This window comes from Pongo pygmaeus, chromosome 1 (genome assembly GCF_028885625.2).
Source record: "Pongo pygmaeus isolate AG05252 chromosome 1, NHGRI_mPonPyg2-v2.0_pri, whole genome shotgun sequence".
NCBI classification, from domain to species: domain Eukaryota; kingdom Metazoa; phylum Chordata; class Mammalia; order Primates; family Hominidae; genus Pongo; species Pongo pygmaeus.
This window is the reverse complement of record NC_072373.2, coordinates 43,772,144-43,796,809: the sequence shown is the minus strand read 5'-3', so window position 1 is coordinate 43,796,809 and position 24,666 is coordinate 43,772,144. Positions and strand designations below refer to the sequence as shown.

At 54.3% G+C, this 24,666-nt stretch overlaps 1 protein-coding gene across 11 annotated transcripts; it reads right to left on the bottom strand.

Annotated features, from left to right (window-relative positions):
• Nucleotides 1-690: 690 nt before the first annotated feature.
• SLC45A3 (solute carrier family 45 member 3) lies at nucleotides 691-23,298 on the bottom strand. Of its 11 annotated transcripts, none has more exons than XM_054451568.2 (6): nucleotides 23,170-23,298; nucleotides 9,212-9,331; nucleotides 7,309-7,710; nucleotides 5,656-6,441; nucleotides 4,670-4,935; nucleotides 691-2,491 (listed from the first exon to the last, which is right to left on the bottom strand). In XM_054451568.2, the coding sequence occupies exons 3-6, from the start codon at nucleotides 7,478-7,480 to the stop codon at nucleotides 2,054-2,056; spliced, it is 1,662 nt and encodes a 553-aa protein (XP_054307543.1). In that variant the 5' UTR covers nucleotides 7,481-7,710; nucleotides 9,212-9,331; nucleotides 23,170-23,298; the 3' UTR covers nucleotides 691-2,053. The 11 variants fall into 11 exon arrangements, with proteins under 11 accessions (XP_054307543.1, XP_054307552.1, XP_054307558.1 ...); XM_054451577.2 differs by having other exon boundaries at nucleotides 9,212-9,327; nucleotides 23,170-23,271; XM_054451583.2 differs by lacking the exon at nucleotides 23,170-23,298 and adding an exon at nucleotides 13,762-13,814.
• Between the last annotated feature and the right edge of the window lie 1,368 nt (nucleotides 23,299-24,666).

Sequence of the window (24,666 nt, the reverse complement as noted above, 5' to 3'; positions counted from 1 at the left end):
GGCACAGTGGAGTCAAAAGCCTCATCGTGCACATGCCAGGTACATTCCCTATTCCCATGCTGTGGGTGATGGGTGCTTGTTCCATCTCCTGGCCACACTATGGGTTTTTTTTTTTTTTTTTTTTCCATTTTTTGAGATGGAGTTTCACTCTTGTCACCCAGGATGGAGTGCAATGGCACGATCTCAGCTCACTGCAATCTCCACCTCCTGGATTCAAGCGATTCTCCTGCCTCAGCCTCCTGAGTAGCTGGGATTACAGGCATGCACCACCACACCTGGCTAATTTTTTATATTTTTAGTAGAGACAGGGTTTCATCATGTTGGCCAGGCTGGTCTCGACCTCCTGACCTCAAGTGATCCACCTGCCTCAGCCTCCCAAAGTGCTGGGATTACAGGCGTGAGTCATCATGCCCATCCCTACTCAGGGGTCTTTTAGAAGGAAAATGCCACCATTGTCCCACACTTCAGACTCTTCCTGACCCCCTCTCCCCAACTCCCAAACCCCCCAATCCAAGGTGCAGCACAACCCCACCCAATTGGCAATTGACACAGAGTGCTGGTCTATGCCTCCACCTGCTGGTGGCCACTGGGAAGTGAAGCTGTCAAAAGCCAAAGGGCCCCCTGAACAGAGAGTTAAGAATGTTGTAGAAAGATCTGATCTTTCCCCCTCATAAAAGAAACACATGCCAATAAACATATAAGAAAGCCTTTAATTTCGTCACCATAAACATTATACTCTGATTGCTCACTTACAGTATAAAATATTCACCCCGCTAAATAAATAAGACGACATTATTGCAAACGGCACTTAAACCCCCCTGAGAGATAAGACCTCCCTTAGCTCAGGCAGGGGGTGCTCCTGAGTTTCTGTGTGAGATTCCCCAAGCACAGATATACTCTGGGGGCTGAGATGGACAAAGGCTTGGGAAACCACACTTTGTGCTTCTGGTCCAGCAATAGCTCCAAACAGGGTTGTGGAGCCAGTGGGGAAAGTTGGGGGTAGGGGAAATTTCGGGCAGTGCCTTCATCACCCCAGTCCTAGAGAGAGTAGAGGGGAGTGGAAGTGGGGGGAACCAGGCTGGGCCAAGAGAAGAGGGGTGGTTAGGGAAGCCGTTGAGACCGGAAGCCCCACCCTCCACCTTCCTTCAACACCCTAACCTTGGGTAACAGCATTTGGAATTATCATTTGGGATGAGTAGAATTTCCAAGGTCCTGGGTTAGGCATTTTGGGGGGCCAGACCCCAGGAGAAGAAGATTCTGGCAATGATCAGCCCAATGGCCAGATATCTCAGGGGACCTGACTGTTGGGGATCCCACCCTACCCAAATATTAGACACCAACACAGAAAAGCTAGCAATGGATTCCCTTCTACTTTGTTAAATAAATAAGTTAAATATTTAAATGCCTGTGTCCCTGTGATGGCAACAGAGGGACCAACAGGCCACATCCTGATAAAAGGTAAGAGCGGGGTGGATCAGCAAAAAGACAGTGCTGTGGGCTGAGGGTACCTAGTTCTTGTGTGTTGCCCCTCAGGACTCTTCCCCTACAAATAACTTTCATATGTTCAAATCCCACGGAGGAGTGTTTCATCCTAGAAACTCCCATGCAAGAGCTACATTAAATGAAGCTGCAGGTTAAGGGGCTAAGAGGTGGGAAACCAGGTGACTGAGTTTATTCAGCTCCCAAAAACCCTTCTCTAGGTGTGTCTCAACCAGAAGGCTAGCTGTTAACCCTGAGCCTGGGTAATCCACCTGCAGAGTCCCCGCATTCCAGTGCATGGAGCCCTTCCGGCCTCCCTGTAGAAGTCCAGACCGAAACCCCCTTGGAAGGCCTCCAGTCAGGCGGCCCTAGAGACTGGGGAGAGAGCAGAGGGACGCCCCAGCCCCCAGCTGTGCAGCTATGCACCTCAGCAGCACAGGGTGGCAGCAGAGAGCCACATTACTTTGGCAGCAACAGAAACTGGCGGCCAGCCCGGCAGCCCCATGGGGCTAACAGGAGTGGGGAGCTGGGACCCAGTGAGGCAGGCCCTCCACTCCAATGTGCTGGAAGTGTTCTACACTGAGTATTTGGCCAAGTCGCTCTTGTCAAATACTACCTGTGTAGCAAAGTAAATGGCGACCAGACCCAGGCCTGCAGCAGACACCATATAGGCAGTGACAGACTGGCTGAGCTGGACGATGGAGCCCATAAACAGGGACGGGGCCACCTGGGACAGCAGGAAGGCACTATCCAGGATGGCGAGGTCCAGGCAGATGCCCCGGCCCGGAACCACCCTTGCCTCGGTGGGCTCACCCACCACCACACGTACGGAGACGTCGCAGGCAGAGGCCCCGCAGAGCGCGGGCGGAGGCGGGAGCAGGCCACTGCCTCCAGCACCCACGTGTCCATTAGGGAAGGGAGCTCCAGGCTTAGGGCCTGGCAGGAAGCTGGTCATCAGGCTGTCCTCACTGCTAGCGCCTCCAGCGTCCCCTCGGTATTTGGGCAGGAACACCTAAGGCGGAGGGGTGAAGAAAAGGGGAAGAGGACAGGTGTGTACCCAGCACTGGCACCTCCCCCACCAAGGTGTGAGAACAGACCCTTGTCTCCATCCCAGGGGCAATGGGACTTCATGAGAATCAGGAGCAGGAGAGAAGATGGAGACCCTACTTGGTTCAGGTCTAACCAGGACCCTTCCTCAGGAGTGGGAGAAGGGTAACGGGGTGGGGCGGGGACAAATGTGAACCCAGAAGTCTAGGTCTCCTCTAGCCTCTTAGAACAGGTAAGAGGCAGACAAACTCAATAGCACAGGTCAGAGAGAACAGAGCTCCAAGGTAAGGAAAAGACACAGGGGGAATGAAGACGGTGGTAAGAGATGCACAGAATAGAGGAACAAAAGCCAAGGCAGGGCCCCTGATGGCCCAAACCCCACACAGGCTCTCCTAACCTTCCTTCCTGTCTGCCCTCCACTTCGACATCTGGAGATCCTCATTGCCCTGTGCAGAGAAGCTCTGCCTCTCTGGGGTCCCAGATGCCATGGGCAGCTGCCCTGCCATGAGCTCCCTTGTCCCCAGCCTTGGGGCAGGGAGAATCCAGTAGACCCAAAGCAGGAGGAATGCCCCTCTTCCCACCTCCCCCAGCCCCAGCTGTGCTAATGTTGAAGGCTTCTCACTTCCTTCCTGCTGTCTGACTTAGATCAGAGTGACTGGTCGACCACCATCCCCCCAACCCCTGCCCTTGATGGCCCAGAGCCTCCTATTTAAGGACAAGGCCAGGTCTTATCCAACATTGTCCCCATGCCAAAAGAGTTGAGTTGGCTGCATTTGCGAGCTGGGAGCCATGGCAGAGCTCAAACCTGATACCAGGGAAGCCCACGGCTCACCATGCAGCTCAACAAGTGGGCAAAGAAACAGGCAGACAGCGTGCAGTGCCAAGTCTGCCATCAGCTGCTGTTAGGAAGGGGCCTCCCAGGACTTCTCCTCCCTGCCTGCCACCCCAGGAATGTCCGCTGAGGCTGGAGTCTGGAGTGGTCCGAGGACAGACATGCTCCTCCATCTGGAGAAGATGGCTAGCCCCAGAACGTTCCCTGACACGACAGCACACACTCAGACCTGGCCGCTGATGCCAGCCCCCTGCCCCCAGCCCAGGCATGCAGATGAGTGAAGGCTGAAGAAGGTTATCAGTGGGCTAACAGGAGTCTCAGGGACTAGACTCCCCCAACCAAAACCTTAGCCCCTTCCCTTCATACCTCTCACCCCTGCAGCTACCTACTCAGTTAACCAGCCTCTCAGCTATGAACTTACCTACTCCTCCTCAAGTGCTACCAGACACAGGGGCAGGTCTTCCCTACAGTCTGAGAGCTCTGTGAGAGCAGTCCTGCATCTTCTCCTCCCTTGGGACACCCCAACTTCATGCCCCTCAAGGCAGAGTCCAGCACCCAGGCTTGTAGCTCAGTGAGGTCAGTGGAGGAGACAAAGATGACCACACTGCCTGGGTTAGGTGGCTTCCCAAGGAAGGGGGCCCCTGGAGAGGCTCGTTAGTGTAGGGCCAACCAAGAAGGAGGTCCCCACAACTTACACAGTGCCCAAGTGAGTGGGTCAGGTGTCAAGCTCAGATATCTGCCACAGGGGAAGGGGAAAGGGAAGGAGGCAAAGGAGGGAGGCAGGGAAAGAAAAGGGAATTAGACAGAAAAGAAAAATAAGCCAGAAAGAAAGGGGGTAGGAAGGAGCCTGCCCCATCTCAGAGACCAGAGTAGGACACAGGCTAAGTCAGGTTGCTGCTCCCTGAAGGAAGGTGTTGCTAAGGCCGGACCATTCCCACGCCCATCTGCTGAGGCTGAATGGCCCAGGGTTCATCTGATCCAGCGCCCTGCCTCTTTATAGAACAACCAGCCTAGAAGCCTAGGGCTCCTGCTGGCCTGACTCTTCGGAATTCCCACTAACATATTTTGCATTTCTTGCAATCATCCATTCAAGTGCTACATAGTCCTGACCCCAGAAAGTCATTCCCAGAATCTAATCTACACTCTTCTGCAGCCCAAGCCTCTGGCCCTGGGGCTAGGATAAGCTTCCTCTCTGATTCAAAGAAGCATTCTCCAAAGTCACTTGCCAGATACCAGGTTCTGAGCTAGTCAGCCTCCCAAAAACCCAGACCACCCCTCCCGCCCTGACTCCACCCACTGGCCAATGAGTACCTGCTTCTCCCGGTGGTAGAGGGAAGCCAGTGTGTAGGGCAGGATCTGCAGGGCTGAGAAGGTGAACCCGGTGAGGGCGGCTGAAGCCGTCACCACGGCCACACTGTGGGAGAGGCATGTGGCACCGGCAGCCACAGGGAAAGCTGCCACACTGGCCAAATAGACTGCTCGAGTGCCGAACCGCTGCACCAGCCGGTCCATGACCAGAGAGAAGACCAGGGAGATGGTGCACTGCAGGAACAGCCCCAGACTGCCCATCCGAACGCCTGCAGAGGGAGAGAGGCCATCAGACAGGGCCTGGGAGGGAAGGGTAGGAGCAGTCTCGGGGAGATGAGAAGGCGGGACCACAGGCACCTGCTGCACGAGACCTGCTGTGGACCAGCCCTGCTCCCCAGCACCCTTCCCCTTTCTACCCGTAGCAATGGGAGTCTAGGTTCTTCCGCTGGCCCTCAGAGAATGTGGGCAAAGCCCCTTGCTGAAGGCAGAGGAAGGTGGTCTGAAGGTTTCCTGGGAGTCTCAGCTGTGGGGACAGGCGGGTGAGAGGGAACACAAAGACAGCTGGCCACAGGCTTCAAGACGCTTCTAGGACGCCTGAGCTGGAAGGCGCTGGTGAGATTATTTGGAAAGTCGTCGGGGGAGCAGAGGGCACACTGCGGCTGGAACCAGGCAGATCTGAAATCCAGCCTTGACTCCTCCACTCCCTCTAGACTTTGAATAAGCTCCGCCTTTCCTTCTGTCAAACTGGGGCAATGACTGATCAAACTCCTAGAGCAGCCACAGGCCTTCCTGAAACTGCGAGCAGAGATGTTCCACACCCATGAGAAGCTGTGTATGCAGACGGGGTCCATCCCCACTTTCCTGACAGAGAAGTCGGGGTCAGGATGGAGAGGTGCCAGGATGGAGAGGCACCAGCCCAGACACAGCCCCAAGTGTCATCTCTGGTGGGCGGCTCCCACACCAGCCTCTGCTGGTTGCCAAGGCCTTACCTTCATCATAGTGTCTCCGGGCCTCGGTGCCCGGCTCAGCTCTGGGCACGCCCTGGTACAGCCCCTCGCCCACGAAATCCGTGTAAAACAGCGTGAAGGTCATGAGTGCCATCCAGCTGCACAGCTCAGCCACGAAGAGCCGGCGCAGGGTGCGGGGCATGCGGCAGCACAGCTGGTGCAGTCGGGGAAGCAGGGCGCCCAGGTTCCGGAAAGCCAAGCGGGCCCAGCATGGACAGCAGTGGGGAGGCAAGGAGGGGGCCGACAGCCCTTCTGCTGGCTCAGTGGGGCCCAGCGCTGCCTCCTCAGCCACCAGCAGTGTGGCTGCTACGCAGGTGAGGAAGATGAGGGTGAGCAGGCCAAAGAGGCACTCCTCCTGGGTGCCCAGGTAGGGGGCCAGGGCACTGGTGTCCCAGTCAATGGCAGGCAGGAGGTAGCCCAGGCAGCCCCCAAGACTGATCATGAAGGCATAGACAGAGTAGGCCTGGCGACAGTGGTCCGGGTCCCGGAAGAGGTCAGAGAGCAGGGCCTCCAGTGGAGTGAAGCACACCTGGCCACAGAAGTCCAGCAGCCCCACGCCCAGGATGAGCAGTGCCAGCTCCAGGGGCCTGGGATCCGGGCACAGCAGCCCTGCCAGCCAGCCGGCCCTTGGGATGAGAAAGAGGCTCAGTAGGATGCCCAAGGACAGCACCCAGATGAAGGGCCGGCGGCGGCCATAGCGTCCGTGCCAGTGGTCACTGGCTGAGCCTAGGAGCGGGACAGAGACCAGGCCCAGCACTGGACCAATGCCTGCAAGAAGGGAAGTAGTATGAGTCAATGGCTGGGACAAGTAAAGGGCAAGGGGAAGGGCAACCAAGCTCCGTGAGAAGGATGGAAATAACATTCCGTACTCGACACTGTGCTACGTCTTCACGGGGATGCTGTAATTTACTCCTCGTAACACAGACATTACAGATGCCCCCATTTTCAGATGGACAAACTGAGGCATGGAGCAACTAAGAAGTGATACTTATTCAAAGGTGCAGACCTAGGGAGGGTAAGAGGCAGCGTTTCAACAAGCAGTGTGACTCCAGAGCCTGCAATCCTCACAGGGGCCCCTCTCCCTGGGGGTGAGGGGTTGTCACACAATGGTTACTACTTGCCTTCTGTGGCTTTTGTAGAATTTATCTGCAGAGTCAGGAGCCCGCCCCTTGTCCTAGGGGTAGGAGGAAGCCCCGGCTGGGAGACCTTGATGGAGTCCCAGCTCTACTGTTCAGCTGCTATTTGGCTTTGGCTAAGACTTACCTAACCTCTTAAAAAGCCTCTGCTTCCTTCTCTGTAAAATGGATCACCTCAAATGGTGGTTGTAAGCATTAAATGAGATAATCGCTATAAATTATAAAAGGGCTAGCCAAAGGTTAGGAGCATTTCTCTAGTGTCTCCTATGAGCCAGGCACTGTGCAGGACCAGGGATCCAGAGGTGACTGGGGTATGTCCTTGGTATTCTCTTCTTTCTCTTGGTGTGCCCCCTCAGCCCAGGGTCACCCTCCTGCCCAGCAATGCCTTCCCAGCAGACCACCTCTCCCTCCAAGCAGCTCCCAGGGCAGAGGTACTCCTGTCCCACATCCCAGGTGGCACATATCTGGAACAGGAAGGAAGGAGGATGTAGTGACTCACCCAGCACCATGGTCATGAACTTCTCCTCTACCCCCACTTCCAGCAGCAGAGGCGGCACATAGGTGATGCCTGCGGCCAAACACACCTCCAGGCCAAAGGTTAGCAGGTTGACCAGCAAGAGCTGGGCTTTCCGGTGCCGCAGCAGGCGGCTCACCCACAGCCTCTGGACCATAGTGGGCCAGGCGGGTAGGGCTCAGGGGGCCGTTCAAGCACTCCAGAACTGCTTCGTCTCGGCTCTGCTCCAAAAGCTGCGGCCTCTCCTCCTTGCTGCCGCCAACTGCCTAGGAATCAGCCAGGCGCCCATTTCCGCCAGCCCTTTGGTGCCGGTCCAGCTTCTCAGCCCATGCTCAACACCTGCTGCTGTGGGGCACCTCAGTGGGGACACGTCTCATCACTCAGATCCTAGAAGGGCGGGGCAATCACAAGCACACGGGGTGTTAAGTCCTGGGAGCCAGGTCTCCACGATTTGCTCTAAATTGTCTGGATCCTGATCATTCACAGGCTGGCGACTGGCCCTGTCACCGAGGTGCCACCCCCTTCTGCCCAGTCAGGAAATACATGTTAATATTAGCCTAAGGCTGACATAATTAATAAGGTAAATATGATTTTTTAAACCTCAGCACACTCCAGAGCCAAACAGATGTTGGTTATTCTCTGTTTTGAAAAATCTACAATTGCCCTTCCCTGTTAATATTGGGGAGCGGGAGGGAGCAATCAAACCAACTGAATTTTTAGTTGCCCAGCTATCAAGGTGCCCCTGGAGAACCTCTGCCAGGCCTGGTTTGTTTGCTTTTCTCTTTCTACTCCCCAAACCTGGGGTGTTCAATTCCCCTTTGTTAAGAGTAACACTTCCTATTCTGCATTGCTTGGCCATGAGCCACATTGCACCACAACCCCTAACCCCAAAGACCAGGATGAAGGGGAAAGGGAGGAGAGGCTGTTTTGTTGGGTTGAGTTTTAACTTAGAGAAGGCTCCCTGGGATGAGCCTAGGCCTGAAAATCTCTCCCTTGAGTTTCTCCCTGAGTTCAATGTTCAAGGGGAAGAAACAATCCCTCACGTGGCCATCCAACTGTCATGGGAGAGTGGAGCCGTCCCCAGGTTCTAGCTCACAGGGGCATGAAACCACACCACCTGGCAACACCTGTAATGATACCAGTGACTCCCCCAAGCTGGCAGGATGCCCAGCCACTTCCAGGGCAGCCTTTCTGTGCTCTTAAATGGCAGAGAAAGGAATTTTTCTGTGCTCTTTCCAATTTTCAGCAGAGAAGTCCCACACTCCTTCCTGCTAGCCCTGCCTCCTGTGCAGAGAGAACCATCCTGTACCTCCCCCGCCAAGCAAGCGGTCTCCAAGTCTTGCTTCCCGACAATATACACATTGCAGTATCTAAGCCTCTGCTTAGAAGTGACTATGAAAAGCCGGGTGTGGTGGCACACGCCTGTAATCCTAGCACTTTGGGAGGCCAAGGCAGGCGGATCACTTGAGGTCAGGAGTTCAAGACCAGCCTGGCCAACATGGTGAAACCCCGTCTCTGCTAAAAATACAAAAATTAGCCAGGCATGGTGGCAGGTGCCTCCACCACCCCCAGCCCTGACTCATGCCCTCTGCCAATCTCAGCACCTCATAATAAAAGGCACTTCAACTTCTCTTATCTTATCTTTTCACATAATACTAAGCCCCATGGGGCCTTGCATGTTACAAAGCATGTTGTGGGTGCTCTGAGCTATGCCACAGAGAAATCAGCCAGGACTGAGTGTGGTGGCTCACGCCTATAATCCCAGAACTTCAAGAGGCCAAGGCAGGAGGATCACTTGAGCCCAGGAGTTTGAGACCAGCCTGGGCAATACAGCGAGACCCCCTCACTACAAAAAATTTAAAAATTAGCGAGGCGTGGTAGTACGCACCTGTGGTCCCAGCTGCTTAAGAGGCTGAGATGGGAGATTGCTTGAGCCTGGGAGGTCAAGGGTGCAGTGCGCAGTGATCGGACCACTGCCTCCAGTCTGGGTGACAGAGGGAGACACTGCCTAAAAAAAAATCAGATGGCTATCAGTCCTGAGTAAGGTCTGTTCACTCCACCACCACCTTCAGGGGCTTTGCAGCTGGCAGATCATGAAGGAAGGGAATTGAGATAAGGCTGGGCAACCAGCAGCCTCCTCCCCTAAATCCTGCTCAGACTCACCCTTTGGGATGGGGCACATGGCCTCCTATGGAGGTGGCATAAGAAGGTGTGTAAAATACTGACCCATACTGTCTCCAAAAGGAAGATGGAAGGCCAGACCTCAGTCTTAGCTGAGCTGTCATAGGTTCAACTTGAGCCTCTCATTGCTGCATTTCCACAGTGCCCCCAAGAAGGAAAGCAGGAGACAGCACAGAGACCAAGACGCAGTGCCATCCAGCCTAAAGGGAAAGGTTCTGCGGCCAAAGGCTTCCAACCCATTCCACTCCCCACCCTTGTTCTGGGAGGGCCCTGAATGCTAACCTGCTCTGGGTTTTCAGGAGACCAGGTCCTCCCTGAGCAAACAGAGACTTTGTTAGACCCAGCCTCGCCTATAACCTGCACCCATTCTCTAAGTCCTGGCTGCTCCCTATTGTTTAAAATAAATTGCAGGCCAGGCACAGTGGCTCACATCTGTAATCTCAGCACTTTGGGAGGCTGGAGTGGGAGGATGGCTTGAGGGCAGGAGCTTAAGAACAGCCTGGGCAACATAGCAAGACCCTGTTTCTACAAAAATAAAAATAAAATAGGCCAGGTACAGTGGCTCATGCCTGTAATCCCAGCACTTTGGGAGGCCAAAGCAGGCAAATTACCTGAGGTCAGGAGGTTCGAGACCAGCCTGGCCAACGTGGTGAAACTCCATCTCTACTAAAAATACAAAAATTAGCTGGGCATGGTGGCGTAAGCCTACAATCCCAGCTACTCGGGAGGCTGAAGGAGGAGAATTGCTTGAACCTGGGAGGCAGAGGTTGCAGTGAGCCGAGATTGTGCCACTGCACTCCAGCCCCATGACAGTGCGAAACTCCATCTCAAATAAAAATAAATACATAAAATAAAACATAAAAAAATAAAAATTAGCTGGGCATGGTGGCATGCACCTATAATCCCAGCTACTCAGGAGGCTGAGGTGGGAGGATCTCCTGAGTCCAGGAGTTCGAGGCTGCAAGTGAGCTATGATCGTGCCAGTGTTCTCCAGCCTGGGCAACAGAGTGAGACCTGGTCCCTAAAAAATAAAAAAATAAAAATAAACCACAGCTGTCCAGCAACCATTAATCACCCCACTTGCCTTGCCCCTCCCTTAATCCAGTTCCCAGGCCCCCCAGGAATTAGCAGGATCCTTCTTAGCCCATATGGGAAAAAGACAAAAAGAAAGAGGTAAAGAGAAGAGTGCCCCCCACCATCCTCCTACAGCCCAGCTAGCTCATTAGTAGCCTCCCCCTTCCTGGGGTGCCTTTCTCCAACGCCCCCCATCCCCACCCAGGGATTCTTTACCTGGTAACTAGGGGTTGGGCCAGGTGGGGAAAGGATTTGACTAGGAAGGGGGCAGGCTTCAAGCACCCCTGTATTCTTTGGTTACAGAGTCCGTCCTCCCTCGTTTGAGTTCTCCTCTGCCCAGTGGGTCCAGAGTCCTCTTGATACCCCCAGACTTTACTCTTCCCAGCCCAGAATTGCCTGAGAAGTTCCAAGCCCATAAGCACACACTACCCTCCAAAGCCCCCTTTTCTTATCCTTGCATGCTTTCCAGTGCCCCAGTCCCTGTCATTTCATCCCTACTCCAGGGTCCTCGCACTAAGGAGACCACAGAGGACTCCTGAGCACTAAGTCCAGCTGCTCGCCATCCCCCCTCCAGGGCCGCCTTCCCTGGAGCACAAACGGAGGAGCCCAGCCTTTCTCAGTTCTCAGGCTCAGGGAGGTCAGAGAACAAGAAGTCTTTCAGTACCACTTTCCTGGCCACACTCCCATCAGCAGCCTCAGGGCAAGCTTCTTGCCAAAGCTTGCAAGTGACAGGTCAGTGTTGGAACCCCGCCTCCTGCCCCAAGTCTGCGGAACTCCCCCGTCCTCCTGGGGACAGGGTCCAATTCTCCCTTACACCCTCCAGTCTTAGAGATGCTTCTAAAATCCTCCTGCCCTACTACTCCTGGAACACTTTGGCAAAGACAAGATCAACCAGAAGAGCCAGCCTCAGAGTGTTCACCTGGCAAGGAGTGGGCACGAAAAGGAAGGAAGTGGAGGGGCTGACCTCTCAGAAACGCAAGGAACAGGCAGCCTTCTAGGACAAGTCCCTCTCAAGTTCCAACCATCTCCCCTCCTCTCTGGGCCCAGCAATGGCAAGACAGCAAGAAAGCTGGAGGAAACCTAAGGCCTCTGGGAACCTTTCTGGAGCTCTGCCCCAGGTCAACCTTCCTCATCCTTGGGGGAAAAGAATCAAAACCCAGAGAGACCAAGGGCCCTGGGCAAGGTCAGTGAACCTGGATCCCCACTGCACCCCTCCAGGTACTGGGAGATACATGCCCCTATACATCCCAATATGTGACACTCCCAGGGCTGGCTCCCACCCCAGCAAGAAAAGGGACCGGGAAATGTTTACCTAATGAATGAATGGCTAAGAGCAAGGGGTGGCAGTAGAAGCAAGGGTGAGGGCTTAAGTCCTCCTCCTCCCACGTGCTCCCCACACACCGAGGACTTTGCAGGCCCAACTCCAGAGGGAGCAGCTCCTATAGGCTCAAAGGTGGTGAGGGGCTCAGATAAACCCTCCTGGACTGGAAAGCCCCCACTTCAGACCAGACCCCAAGCAGGGAGTTTTGGGGGAAATGAAACTGCGCAACAGGAACAAACTTGGCCTGAACTTTGTCCAAAATACAGAAGACAGAGTGGCAGAGGAGGAGGAAAGCCGACCCGAGCCCACTCCCTGGTAGCTCCCTAAGGAAAGGGAGGGTCAGAGGGGGATGTATAAAGAGGTCTTTGAGGGCTTTCAAAGGGGCTCCTGCCACCCCGCACGGCTGAGGTGGAGCTGGGGGAGCAGATTCCCTCGACTGACAGACAGAGGCCCGTGGAAGCCCAGGCTGGGGGCAGCCCCCACCCCGGGCCTGTGTCATGCAGCAATTCTAAGGCCTCTTTATGCAGGCCAGCGTCAAACCCCACCCAGGCACATCAAACGGCTGCAGCCCCCACCCTGACCCCGCAGGCTCAGCGACCCTGCGTGTTCCCTGCACACTCACAAAGACGCTCTGCTTTCTCCCAGGCTCCTCCGAAGCGGCTCCTCTCCCCTTCACAGCCACCCCGCAGCCCTCCCCACAGAAGGGGAAATCGGGGGCTGGTGAGGCACGAGGAATAATGACTCAGCTGAGGAAAGCGGGTGGGGTCACCCTGGGCCAACCTCCCGGACACACACTCCACCAAGGCTGCCCTGCCCCAGGTCAGTGAGATGGCAGAGAAGGGGCGACCCCAGCACCTTGCTCCAAACTGAGCTCTCCACGGTCCTCTAGGTTGGGGGCAGGGAGTGGACCTCTCAGGTCTGGGGGTTCCCCAGCCCTCATCCCCGTTACCCACCCCCCACTCGCCCCAGTCCCAGGGGACCAATGCTGTCACCTTACCTAATGAAACCTGGCACACTGCACTCCCCACATGAGCCCCACCCTCACGACAGCTCCACAGGAGCCTTGGGGACACCCCAGAAAGAGCCTGCACTAGCCAGGAGACCTGGAAACGAGCATTCTTGTGAGACAATAAGCTCCCCATCATGACAGATCCCCTTTGTGAGGGGTGCTGTGCGCTTGGGCTGCTGGAGAGATGACGGGAGGGACACAGCATTAGACAAGTATGGCTTTGGTGACTCCCAACCCATTCAGTCTTTGATTCTCTGGGGCCAAATATTTCCAAAGCAGTGAGGGTCTCTGCTTTCCCCAGTCCTGCCCTAGAAAAAAACAGTGATTTGCAGAAAAAGCGGAGGCCCACGACTTCACAGGGCTCCCAGGGGCACCTGAGGATCCCACTCAGAATGAAGCCCCCCCACCTCAGGGACTCCTAAGAAAGAATAAGGGCCGGCAGTGGGACTGGGGACCCCAGCCCCATCCCGGACTTGCTGCCTGGTGCCTGCCTCCCCCAGGGCCCGGAGGCCAGGGATTTAGAGTTCGCCCTGCTGAGCTGCCTTTTCTTCACCGGGACTGGAAGCCTTCTGCTTAGCAGCTTGTCAGAGAGGGTGAGGGGGCTGCAGGCCGGGACACAAAGGGGGATTAGGGAGAAACCTCTCGGCCTGCAGAGTAATCCATCAAACTCTCTCCGGCTGCCAGCGCCGGCCCCTTCCCACTCAATTCCCCTTCCAGCTGCTGCTGGCCCCCACCCCCTCCAGCTCCTGAGCCCGTCACATCGGGCAGCAAAGAGAATCCCAGGCCCTAGGGGGGCAGAGGGGGCACACCACAGACACTGGGAAAAGGGCAATAGCTCCCTCCCCCCACTCACCCCCAATGTGTGAAAACCCAACAGGTGGCTGTGGCGCGGTGGAGAGTGGCTTTTGTTGCCCTGTCTGAGAGCCCCAGTCCAGCTTTGGAAAGGAAACAAATGCCAGAGGAGATTGGGGGAAGGGGAGGGGAAGGGACAGAGGGGCAGTCCCTGGAGCCAGCACTGCCCTCCCTTCCCCTCTCCTACCCAGTGACAGGGATTCTGGGGCTGGCCTGACCCTCACCTTGGCCAGAGTCCGTCCTGGACAGCCTAAGCTGGGGCTGAAGCATGGGGACTCTCCCAAGGGTCACCTGGCAATCCCATGGTGACAGTCAATACAGGCACACATTCTGACTCCAGGCACCTGGGCCTCCCAATCACACTTCGTTTCTGAGAACAGCTGCAACCCAAGGTCACACTGGGCATGCCCTCCAAACCAGGACCAGCAGTGCTCTTCAACCTGGAGCTCTCTTCCACCCGAGGGACCACAACCCTCTGAATCTTGACGTCCCCAAACCCTGGCAGACTCTGCAGGCTGACCTGGGTTTGGGAGTCTGCCTGACCTGGGTTTGCATGCCAGCTCCACCACTTATTATAATTGCATGAGCCTGTAACTTGACCTTCCCGTGCCTCAGTTTCCTCATCCACAATGAACAAAAGCAGGCCAGGCACGGTGGCTCATGCCTGTAATCCCAGCACTTTGGGAGGCCGAGGCGGGCAGATTACCTGAGGTCAAGAAGTTCGAGACCAGCCTGGCCAAAATGGTGAAGCCTCATCTCTACTAAAAATACAAAAATTAGCCAGGCCCAGGCATAGTGGCACACACCTCTAATCCCAGCTACTCGGGAGGCTGAGGCATGAGAATTGCTTGAAACCGGGAGGTCAAGGTTGCAGTGAACTGAGATCGTGCCACACTGCACTCTAGCCTGGGCAACAGGGTGACTGTCTCAAACAAACAAACAAACAAACAAAAAACCACAAACACACACAAAAAAACAGAAAAGAAAACGCACAATAGCAGCCAACATTGAGGTTATAATACATACTAGGCACTCTGCCGTGCGTCTTGGTCTTCCAACCATCCGATGAGGTGGGTACAGTTAGTATACCCATTTTACAGGCACGGAAACTTAGATTAATACCACCAACTTCATAGATGTGGAGTGTGTTTGAGATACAGGATACGAAAGTTCCTGGCGGCCACTTCTTTGGTCGCCTCCTAAGCGGAGGAAGGGCTTTCTCACTCCCAAACAGGAGCGGCTGTGGTTAGGGGAGACCAACTACACTTTCTTCTCAGTTTCCATTCCCCCGCTCACCCACGTGCCTCCCCCACCGCACCAGCGCCTCTTCCAGCCCCTAGCAGCAAGAGGAATGCCAAGAATGCAACTGCCTCCCCAGGTGCTGGCCCCAACAGGTGAGGAGAGGTCACTGCAGCAGACCTGCCTGCTGGAGGAAGGCTGAGAAGGGAGGTAGAAGGTGGGACAATGATCCCGTAGTTATGAGACAGCACGATTTCCATCCACAGGGAAAATGAACACAGTGGCCGACCCCTACTAACTGCCTCAGAGGCGTCTAGCATGTGCCAGGTACTTCATATATTGTACCTTCTCTCTAATAACTCATACAATTCATACGCTCCAAATCCAAGGTAGGTGTTTAATATTCATATTCAAGATGAACAGCTCAGTCTCAGAACGTAACATGCCCAAGGTTGCACAAATAAACAGTGGTTGAGCAGAAAATTCGAACCATTTGAAAATGCTGGAAGGTGCTCTGAACTGGGAGCCAGGAAGAGAGCAGTCCTGTTTCAGCCACTTTTTTTAAGAGCTGTGTACCCTAGACAGGCCATCTCACCTCTCTGGGACTCAGTTTCTATGCCCGTAAAATGAGAGCTAATCTGGATAATGCCAAAGGTTCTTTATACATCTGTGCAGCCAGGTGATCTCACATGCACCCCCTACCCCTGGCAGTTGCTTCTTCACGGGCAGGTACCCCCTAAGGGCTCACTGACATTCAGGAAGGGATTCATGTTCACCCTTGTGAAATAGGAATATAAAATCCCTACTTTGTATTTGGACTTTCATGGCTTCCTACCAATGAGTCAAGGGGAATGAGGTGGAGAAGGACGCCCCAGCTGCACTTACCCCATCCTTCATCTGCCCACACACTCTCAGGCACCAACAGTGCCAAGGGTCAGCGGTCACCTGAAACTCAGCCGAGTAACCAGGACATCTGGGGGCAGAACTGCCCTCTTCCCCAGTCCTTCCCAGAGTTGGACTCTGTTCCTGGCAGAAATTAGTAACTGAATTCTCTTCTTGGGCCACAGTAAATGCTTCCCTGCAAGGCGGGGCAGCAGTACCAAGAAATTCCTTGGCCCAAGGTAGGGGAATAGGAACATGGAGGGGGAAGAGGGAGATTGGCACAGTGTCCAGGCCACTCAGAAGTTCCTTCCCCGCATCCTGCCTTTTCGTACAGCCCCTGAAAAGAGAAGCCTAAATGGCCTTCCTCCTACTGAACTTGAACCCTGCCAGTCAGCCAGGCTAGACAGCTCTCCCTATCCATGTACAGCCAATTCTAGTCTTCCCTTTAGCCTGGCCTCCCTTAGGAGGTGAGGTATACAGGAAAGAGGCCAGAAGACTAAAGATCTATGCAAAGCTACAGATGGGCAGCGCCCTGGACCAAGAGTCAGACCACGGTGCTGGTTCCAACTCTGCCATGTCCCACACCTCTAGGGTTTCAAACTCAGTGGCCTGTAAGGCTTTATTAGATCTGAGTCCTAGAGTCTGTGATCAGTCCCATTTATAAACAGAGGGCTCCAAGTCAGACTCAGTACTCTGCAAGTGTGTTCTCAAAAACAGTCACTCAGTGGTGAGCAAGGAAAGGGTGGGCTCCCAAAGAAACTCATTTTCTGATTTAAAGATCCCAAGCTTGCTGACCCTTGGAAGTATACCTCAGTGCATGCAACCTAACCTCCCCTAAGGGAATGTCAAACAGCACTGAAACCCACCCACCCACACCCAACACCACAGAGCCTCAATTGTGCGTAAGGCTGCTGTGAAGGTGCTGGGGACACAGAAACAACTGATCACAGCTCCCTTTGGCAAAAGGGATAAAATGCAATCGGTGTGCAATGAGGTGGCACAGTGGCACAAGTGTGAAGATACAAATCCACGTGGGGGGGTGGGACCCAATATGGGGGGCATGTGCAGTTCTTCCAGGGCTTCCTAGAGGGAATGGCCATGTTGCTTTAGCCTTGAAGGATAAGCAGGTAGGTGCCATGAAATACAGGGGTGGGGATGGGGGAGATCCCTTTTTCCTCCCTATCATAAAGGTCAGAACTGACACTTCTATAACGAAAAATATGGTAACAAGAGACAAGCACAACAGGCTGGACGCAGTGGCTCACGCCTGTAATCCCAGCACTTTGGGAGGCCGAGGGAGGCATATGACTTGAGGTCAGGAGTTTGAAACCAGCCTGGGCAACATGGTAAAACCTCATCTCTACTAAAAATACAAAAATTAGCTGGGTGTGGTGGCACATGCCTGTAATCCCAGCTACTCAGGAGGTTGAGGCAGGAGAATCACTTGAACCTAGGAGGCAGGGGTTGCAGTGAGCTGAGATTGCGTGACTGCACTCCAGCCTGGGCAACAGAGCGAGATGTCATCTCAAAATTGATACTGTTTCAAAAAAAAAAAGAGAGAAAAGCACACAAATTTATTTGATCATAGTTTTATATGACACAAGAGCCCTTAGAAATGAAAACCCAAAGACCCAGGGTGAAGTATCTTTTCTTTTTTCTTTTTGAGACTAGCTCTCATTCTGTTGCCCAGGCTGGTGTGCAGTGGCACGATCTCAGCTCACTGCAACCTCTGCCTCCGGGATTCAAGCAATTGTCCTGCCTCCGCCTACCAAGTAGCCGGGACTACAGGCATGCGTCACCACGCCAGGCTAATTTTTGTATTTTTAGTAGAGGTGGGGTTTCACTCTGTTGGCCGGGCTGGTCTCGAACACCTGACCTCAGCTGATCCACCGAACTCGGCCTCTCAAAGTGCTGGGATTACAGGCGTGAGCCACTGCGCCCAGCCTAAGTATCCATTTTTATGCTTAGGTTTGAGGAAGCACACACAGGATGCAGAAATGTGATCCGACAAAAATGGTATGAGCTAATGCTAACAGACTGAGTGGTGAAGCCCAGCAAGGCCTGTCCAGATTCTTCTCGGCCTCTCCGTTGCCAGATTTCTTCCTCCCAGGAATGGGGTAGGACCCCTCTGCAATGAGGGCCTTATGACCTACTATCAAACAAGGCAGGTCAGATCATTTCTTGATCACCAGTTCTTACCCAGAAAGCCAGGAGAAAGAGTAATATTTTTAGGTTGTATGGCTGGCTTTGGGGAGAAGGGTTCTAGTTTCTATGACCTGCCCTGGAAAAGAGGGAGTTGCTTTGGCCTGTCTCAGGAGAGAATAAGGGGTGAGAGACAGGAGATCAGACAGAAACTTTGCCTCTGAGGCCTTCACTTTGGGGTATTGTTTTCTGAGCCCCAACAGCAGAAAAGGGTGTATGGCTGTAAAACAAGGCCCTTGGAGTCTGGGACTTCTAATCACGCCCACCCCTCCTTTTGGTCTCTCCCCAGTGAGGTGTGCAGGAAACAATACCGAACTCAAAATCATGAGACTGGGTTTTGATCTCAGATCTGGGCTGGCTATCTGCGTGTCCCTAGACGATTCAGCATACCTCCATGGGTACCCAAATAAGGGAATTCATCAGCACTAGGCTTGTTTTTGCTTCCAACATGGTCACCGTGCTCCAGTTACTTCCCCTTCCTGGACTGCCTCTCCCCTCCACCTGAGCCCTGCCCAGCTCAAATCTCACACCTCCTCCACAGCCCCCTGGAAACCAAGCCGTCAAGTATCCCCTCTCCCTGCTAAATCTCAACTGCTCTAACCAGGCAGCCCCCAGGGTTGGAGGCTGCCCACGGTCCTCAGAGTCTTGGATTTGCAGTCCTTCCCCCACTGCTGTCCTCCCCACTAGTGCTTCAGCCCCTGGAAAGCAGGAAGCACAGGCCCTGAGAAGAGTAGGTGCCCAATAGAAGGCCTATGGGTAAGGCTGAATCAGGATTCCCATTGGATGTGATTTTACCAGTGTGCCTGGGATCCAGGCAGGGCCACATTCAAGCTACCTGGGTGCTCCGCTCACTAAGGACAGGAGCCAGGAGTGGGAATCTAAATTGCCACATCCCTAGGGATGGGCCAGGCACTCCTAGCTTGAACACTATTTGCCAACTCAAAGTACACTTGAGATTAGCGAGGCCGGGGGCAGGGGGGCACACAGCGACCACAGGGGAAAGACAAGAACTGCTGTTGTGGGCTGGCTGCTCCTGCGGGTATCACCTCTGGCTGGGCATCCTGCTATCCTGGATATGGTGACTGGGGGACTGCGGACTACAGCGCCAGGAAGTGGCCTCCAAACCCCTTCTTGCTGGCTGGTCCCCACTCCCCAGAAAGTGATCTCCAGAAGTAACAAAGAAGGGGAAAGGAACAAACATCTATGGAACACCTGGTGTGTGCAGGTGCTTGGCTGAATATGCACATCACGTTTAATCCTCACCATAACCATGCAAGGTGAATCTTATCTCCATTTTACAGGCAATGAGGTCAAGACCAATAGCGGAAGCAGGCCCATGTCCAACATCAGAAGCAAGAAATTCCACAAGTCAGTCAGGGCCTGTGGCAAAACTGTGGATTTCTTCCCGTGGAGGGGAAAACACAGACCACGTAGTAGAAAAAAGGATTCAACAGGAAGTTCTGGCCAGGGATCAGGAGCATCCCGTGATGGCTCTGTCACCAGCTGCCCCCCTCCCCAGCCCAAGCAGGGACACTTAATACACTGGACAAAGCTCAACACTCCAGCTCTATTGCTGGGAATCGAGTGGCATCAGTGTTCAAGACACTGGGCCTGGTACCAGCTGGTCCAGTCTCCACCCCTGCTGCCCAGCAAACAGGGCCACTAACTGTTCAAAGAAAGCTAGGCTGGTTTTTTTTCTGGACACCAAAGAATAGTGCAAAAGACCCTAAGGGTTGGGGAGGGAGGACAGAGCAGAATCCCAACTTCAGGGCACCCTCCCTATACAGTTTTCCTAAAAATAACAACAAATAACTGTTTGCATAGAAGGCTCTTAACTTCTCAGGATATACATTCATGTTCATGGTACCCTTTTCCAGCCTGAGGAAGGTAGGCTGGGCAGGGGTTTCTGCACTAATTAAATAGAAGTCACACAGTAGCAGAGTAGTAGAGGAGAGACATGGACATCCAGTCCTGCTGTGATCTCTGCACAGGGCCACAAGTTCAACTGCAGATGTGTCCTTCGTAGCTTACATATAGTTATCTGTGGGCCAATTCCCTTGCTAAGAAACTCTGGTTTCTAAGTGTAAACCACAACGATTGGCTCCATTGTCACCAAATAACAGCAGCTGACATTTATCAAGCTCTTTTTACAAGCAGCTGCTGTGCTCAGAGCTTTACCTACATCAGCTTATTTAATCCTGGAAATACTGTGAGGTAGGTACTATTACCCTCATTTTACAGAGGAGGAAGTTGAAACAGTTTAAATAACTTGTGCAAGAGGAAATCAGATTCAAATCATTCTGCCAAAGCTCAATCTCTCAACGGACTCCCCAAAGTCCAGGAGACCTTGCTACCAAAGAAATAAGGTCTAGAGCAGATTTTTGTTTTCTGTTTTTTAAGAGCAAGGCCCAAGAAGAGAGTCTCAGGCTAGGCACTGCTGTCCATTCAGTCCCAAATGATCGATACAATATATAGTTGGTACTAACATTTATTGAGCACTAATGTGTCAGACACAGTTTAGTACTCTATATACAATACTTAATAAAGCTATAATTTTTAGACTTTATATATCACGTAATTATATGTTTATAAATTTTAAGTCTGTTATAATCTACTTAACAAAGCTATACAGTAAGTATTATCATTCCCATTTTGCAGCCAGGGATACTGAGGCTTGGATGAGGTTAAGTAACTTGCCAAGCTGGTGGAGCTCACCTAGCGAAGCAGCCAATATAGAAACTGTCTTTCTGGCCGGGTGCGGTGGCTCACGCCTGTAATCCCAACACTTTGGGAGGCTGAGGTGGGCAGATCACTTGAGGTCAGGAGTTCAAGACAAGCCTGGCCAACATGGTAAAACCCTGTATCTACTAAAAATACAAAAATTAGCCAGGCATGGTGGCGGGTGCCTGTAATCCCAGCTACTTGGGAGGCTGAGGGAGGAGAATCACTTGTTGAACCCAGGAGGCAGAGGCTGCAGTGAGCTGAGATCGTGACATTGCACTCCAGCCTGGGCAACAAGAGTGAAACTTCGCCTAAAAAAAAAAAAAAAAAAGAAACTATCTTTCTGACAGTCTGGGTTTTTATCCATGTTGACTTATCAGGCTGTGATGTCCAGATGATAGTACTTAAAGTCTTCAAGTTAACTTTACTTTGAGTCTTCAGACCAGCCCTGCCCAGGCTGAGAGCTCCCGTTTGGGTAAGGGGAGAGCTGGAGGGAGGCCTCCACTATCCCTCCACCACCCAGTGGCCTGGAAGGGGCTCAGGAGACCACCAGGGATCACTGTCTACTCCTCCTCCTCCTGCAAAAGGTTATTCAGGCAGCCAGGAGGGATGGGGAAGTTCACCACACACTCCATGAATACATAGGAAAACTCCCCCTAACACACACCCACTAAATTGGGGCCTGTCTGTCCACAGCTGTACATTCATCCACAGCTGTATTTTTATCTTCAAACTCATTCTGCTGACTCAAGCTGCATTTTCTGAGCACTTTCAGAACAACAGAGTCCTGGCTCCACGACAGGCCTGGTGGGAGGAGATAAGGGAGGAATGAGGGAATGGGACTGATCCAACAGAATGGCCTGCGACCTCAACTTACGTCTCACTTATCCCCTACAGTATGCTGCTCTATGGGTTTCCTTAGGCTTCCCGCCTAGCCTGGGCCTCCTGGGCCCTCCCACTCCCACCCCAATAGGCCAGCCTGTTTCCCAGGCCTCGGGCAGGTGAGTCTACACCAAGGCGGTCTCTGCTCTGAAAGGAGATCTGCTAAGTGCCTCAGGAAAGGTAGTCCGAAGCCCCTAGGACCTCAACCCCACCCCTGAGCAAAGGTTCCAGGACCCCAGCAAGGGTCACTCTGGGCCCTGGTCAACTGGCCATGCCCGGCTGCAGACTCCAGGGCAGCAAGACAGCAGCTGGGCTATTCTTAGTCCCTGCTCCACTGGGACCGGGTCTGTGTAACAGCTGAAGGGCGAGTCCTCACCAGGTACCCACCATGCCAAACCCCTCCCTACCCCCAACTCTGGCCTCTTGGAAAAAGAGGAAGCATAGGGAACACGCCCTGGGGTGGGGAAAAGCTGAGCAGGTCAAGAGTGTCTGTCAGGAAGATGGAGGCTGATTCAGAGGTCAAGGGCAAGAGCAACTCACAGGACTGCAGTGCCTGGGGGGAGCGGAAGACTACAGGAAGGCCTGACCCGCACTCGGGAGAAAGCATGCAGGTCCCTGGGGCTTTTCCAGCAAGCCTGCCTAGGCCCAGAGCTCTGAGAAGCTGCACGGGATGCCCAGGTACCACATCACACCTGTTTGCCGTTTGCAGAACTCTCTCCTTCCCCACCTGAGACCTGGAAGGCGAGGAGAAAACAGCAGCCTTTCTCTCCCCACAGAGGGGAAACTGAGGCTGAAAAGGGGACACAGTAACACACACACACACACGGTCCAGTCCCAACTCTGTGCCCACAGCTCGCCCCAGGTCTAAGTCCAAGAGGGCTCAGTCTCCTTTCCCTCTCTCAATAACTCACTCTTCCTCAAGAAAGCCGGCCCGGGCCTGAGCACCCCGCGGCGCCGCGGCCGTCGGCCCCCGTCCCGGCTCCCCCAAGTCCCGGACTGTGCGCGCCGCAGTGACTCATCCTGCCCCTTTCCGGTGAAGCCCAGACAAGAGAAGAAAATAAACGCAACTTTCCAAAGAAAAGTCTGAAACGGGAGGCTGCAACAGGAGCCAGCGGCCGGTCCGCCAGCCGTCGGCCCGGCCCGGCCCGGGGCTCCGGGGAGGGGCTGCTCCCCGCCCACACCGCCGCCAGCCCTGGGACAGCGCGGGCACCTCCTGCCTGCCCGCCCTCCGCGGAAAAAAGCACAGCTCAGTGGGGACCCGTGCAGACGCCGGGCACTCGGCACCCGCCCCGGCAGAGCGCGTGGGACGCGCCCCGCTCTGGGATTCGCGCGGGGCTCGGCGCGCAGCGCCCCGGACGGCCACGGCGCGGCCCCATCCCGCGGGGCGCAAAACACGCGACACCGCGGAGCTCGGCCGCGCACTGCTGCTCCCTTTCCCGCGCCGGGACCCTCACCCCTGGGAGAGGAGGGGGCGCGCTCCTACCTGGCCGAGGCGCGCGGCTGTCACCCGAAGCCAGCGCGCGCAGGCTGGTTACCCCCCCTTCCTTGCCCCCCACGCGCGCCAGCCGGCGGCTTTTAAATCTCCAGGTTACTCCGCGGGGGGAGAGAGCATGCGCGCTGGGACTGCCAGGAGGGGGCGGGGCAAGGCGGGACGGAGGTGGGGGGTGCTGCGAGGGGGGATAGAGGGGTGGGGCTGGTACCCAGGGGAAGAAAGCGGGAGGTCTCGAAGCTGGCTTTGTAGCCGCGCCGCGACGGGAAGCCCCCGCGTGGCTCCCAGACTGCCCTATCATTACCTAGGGCAGGGTACCGCCCCCTCTGTCGCTCGCCACCAAACATTTAGGTGAAAGCTACCCGGCTTCCCGGGGCACCTCCCCTCCCCTCCTCGGAGCCAGTCTGCTGCGACCATTACCCAGGCGTGCCATTCTGGCCACCCGATCTCCAGGCAGAGCTGCTCCCTACCTGTCCAGGACCATCCCTTCAAAGGAGATGTCACATTCTCTCCGAATTACCCTTCTGCTCTTTGCTATTCTCCGACGCAGATAGAGCTAACTCAGTCCCTCTTTCTGCGCTGAAAACCAAATTCCAATTTTTTTTCTCGTTAAGAGTGTGTACGAGGAAGAATGGATAATAAATTGCCAATGAAATGTTCTTTTTGTCAGCTGTTGAGCAAGGCCCTAACAGATACCTGTTCCAGAATGTCTTTGATGGAGTCCCAGGCTGGCCCTGGGGGTGGGGGTGGGGGGGCAGTTTTGTCTTTTTTTCCTCCATGGAGTTTTATTGAGTGGAGAGAAATCCAATTTAGTTGGATTGTTGACTTGAATACTACAAAGTCCCAGGAAGATGCCCTTGAAGGGGAAGACCTGGTTGGCCTTAGCCAACCAGGCGCTGGGGCACTGGGTTCCAATGCTGGTCCTGTGTCAACAGCCGTGTGACATGGGCCAAGTCCCCTCCATGTTCTGGGCCTCTGTAAGAGGGGGTTAGCCAAATGATTTCTAAGGGCGCCTTCCAGCTGAGAGGTAGAGGGAGGCAGAGAAGAAAGGGATATAGAGAAGGGAGAGGAAAACAGTGGTGCCCTGGTGGTAGTGGGGAACAGAGAGCAGGTGCCAGAGAGAGTTGAGAAGAGAAAAATCAAGAATCTACCTTCTGAGTCACTAAACAAGTTTAACTTGAAAACTGTCTCAGCGTTGCCTCCCTGGAGCACACACACCTCTACCCGGGGACCCTCCTGGCGATGGCTTTCCGAAGTCTTTGGCATACCCTCCTGTGGCCAGCAGAGAGACTAGGGTGGAGTCCAGGGTCTCTGAGCGGTGTCCCCTCTCCTCCAGGAAAGAGGTCAGGAGTCAGGGGAAATTTCAGGTCAGCTGGAAAATTACAGAGCCAGGAGAGAGTGGACGGTGGTATTTTGCAGGCTCGGGAAAGAACACTGGGAACATGAGAGAGTTGTCGCACCACAGACAAGTAAGAGTCCCCCTCTTCCTCC

Bases quoted from the DNA above. Each gene is read 5' to 3' on its own strand.
- SLC45A3 (XM_054451568.2), bottom strand. From the start codon at position 7,480: ATGGTCCAGAGGCTGTGGGTGAGCCGCCTGCTGCGGCACCGGAAAGCC. The intron at 6,442-7,308 runs GTGAGTCACTAC...CCCTTCTTGCAG, and splicing joins GTTCATGACCATGGTGCTGG to GCATTGGTCCAGTGCTGGGC. The intron at 2,492-4,669 runs GTACTCATTGGC...CCTCCGCCTTAG, and splicing joins TCTACCACCGGGAGAAGCAG to GTGTTCCTGCCCAAATACCG.